At 35.9% G+C, this 1,895-nt stretch overlaps 1 protein-coding gene across 1 annotated transcript in view; it reads left to right on the forward strand.

The window, feature by feature from the left end:
- The first annotated feature begins 1,692 nt into the window (after positions 1 to 1,692).
- Positions 1,693 to 1,895, forward strand: part of LOC125029520 — a 721-nt gene continuing 518 nt past the window's right edge. The window contains exon 1 of the mRNA XM_047619457.1: positions 1,693 to 1,721. Coding sequence (XP_047475413.1) covers positions 1,693 to 1,721 — 29 coding nt within the window. The remainder of the gene's footprint in view (positions 1,722 to 1,895) is intronic.

Here is a 1,895-nt window from a genome sequence, read left to right on the forward strand (position 1 = left end):
TATATATATATATATATAAATATATATATATATATATATATATATATATATATATATATATATATATATATATATATATATATATATATATATATATACATACAAACATGCGCGCATGCGAATATACATACATATATACACACATGCATGCATACATACATATATATATACACACATGCATGCATACATACATACATTTATACATAAATAGAGACACAGATATATACATACACACACTACTCAGCGCTGGTCCGAAGCCCGGATAAATAGCGAGGGTTGGGGTTAGGAGGGGCATCCACCTGTAAAAAAATCCTGCCAAAACCTCTTTGTATATGAACCTTACACTAATTAAGAGAAATGCTAGGACGTAGACCACAAGCGACCAACAAACACATCACCCTAACCCTGTGGAGAAGAAGGCTACTGTATCAAGAGCGTGTACGGCCAAAGAGGCTAGTTCAAAACATGAGGTTTGGATTGGATGGCCGGGCAGTAGCTGACCTCATGAAAAATAGAAAAGTTGATATGGTGTGTGTCCAAGAGACAAGATGGTCAGGAAATAGGGCAAAGGAATTGGTGATGGTTATAAGCTAATATACAGTATCGCAAGTATGAAGGTAGAAATGGAGTCGGAATAATATCTCAAGAAATGAAGAACTTGGTCACAGAGGCTAACGGGAAGAGGACCGCTTAATCTGGATGAGGGCAGTCTTGGATGAATATACACTAAATGTGTTCAGTGTTTATGCACCGTAAAGTGGATGTGTTGTGGGTGGAGACCTTACTGGACATATTGGTAAAGGAAATGATGTCAGTAGTCGAATACATGGAGGGAATAGTTTTGATGAAGTAAATGAAAGAGACAGAAATTTCGCAGTGTCAAATGATATGATGGTTAGTAATTAACCTAACCTATTTTTCAGAAAGAGACAAAAGCATTTGATTATCTTCAAAAATGGGCACGGGGCAAGTCAAATTTACTTCACGTTGTATCGAAGATGTGATAGGGTAGAAACAAAAGATTGTAAGGTAATACCTGGAGACCATGTTTCAGCATAACATCGTTTAGTAGTAACTTATCAAAGTTTCACAAAGGCGGAAAAATAAAAATAAAATGGTTCAAACTCAAGAATAACCAGTTCAAATCACAATTTAAGACTCGAGTGTTGAGAGAGATTGATTCCGAAATCAATGGTGGAAAAGAGCAAATTAAACCATATTGAATTCGGGTAGTCAGTTCTAGGGGAAAGCAGTGGAAAGATCAAAAAAAACAAAACAAAAAAAAACAAGGAAATGTGGTGGTTTAATGAGTAAGTACAACAGAAGACGAAACTCAAGAAAGAAACAAAGAAAGGATGGGAAGAGATGCATTTGGAATCAGATAGAATAGCTTTTGAAGAATGTAATAAAGAATAAAATAAGACAGTAGCAATTGCCAAATGTGAAGAGTATGACCAGATTTACAAAGAGCTAGAAACACAAGAAGGCCAAGGGAAGATTTTTTCATATGGCAAAGAATCGAATTAAAAGCAATAATGATATTACACACATTAGACAGATGGTGGATGAAAATGGAAATTATAAAGGAATAAAGACGATATTATCAAGAGATGGAAACACTATTTTGAACATCTATTGCATAAAGAGAATGAGCGATGTGTGAGAGGATGTGGAGATCCTAATTATGGCGTAATGAGAGAAGTCTCTAAACATGAGGTTGAGTAAGCTCTAAGAAAGATGAAGTGGGAAATCGGCCGGACCTGATAACATCCCGATTGAGGCGTGAAAAGCACTTGGTGATGAGGGTACTAACATCTTATGGCATCTGATAAAAAGAGGTTTTGGATAAAGAGGTAATTCTGGAGACATGGAGACAGAGTATGCTCATACCAAAG

The sequence above is a fragment of the Penaeus chinensis genome, chromosome 10 (assembly GCF_019202785.1).
Source record: "Penaeus chinensis breed Huanghai No. 1 chromosome 10, ASM1920278v2, whole genome shotgun sequence".
Taxonomy (NCBI): Eukaryota; Metazoa; Arthropoda; class Malacostraca; order Decapoda; family Penaeidae; genus Penaeus; species Penaeus chinensis.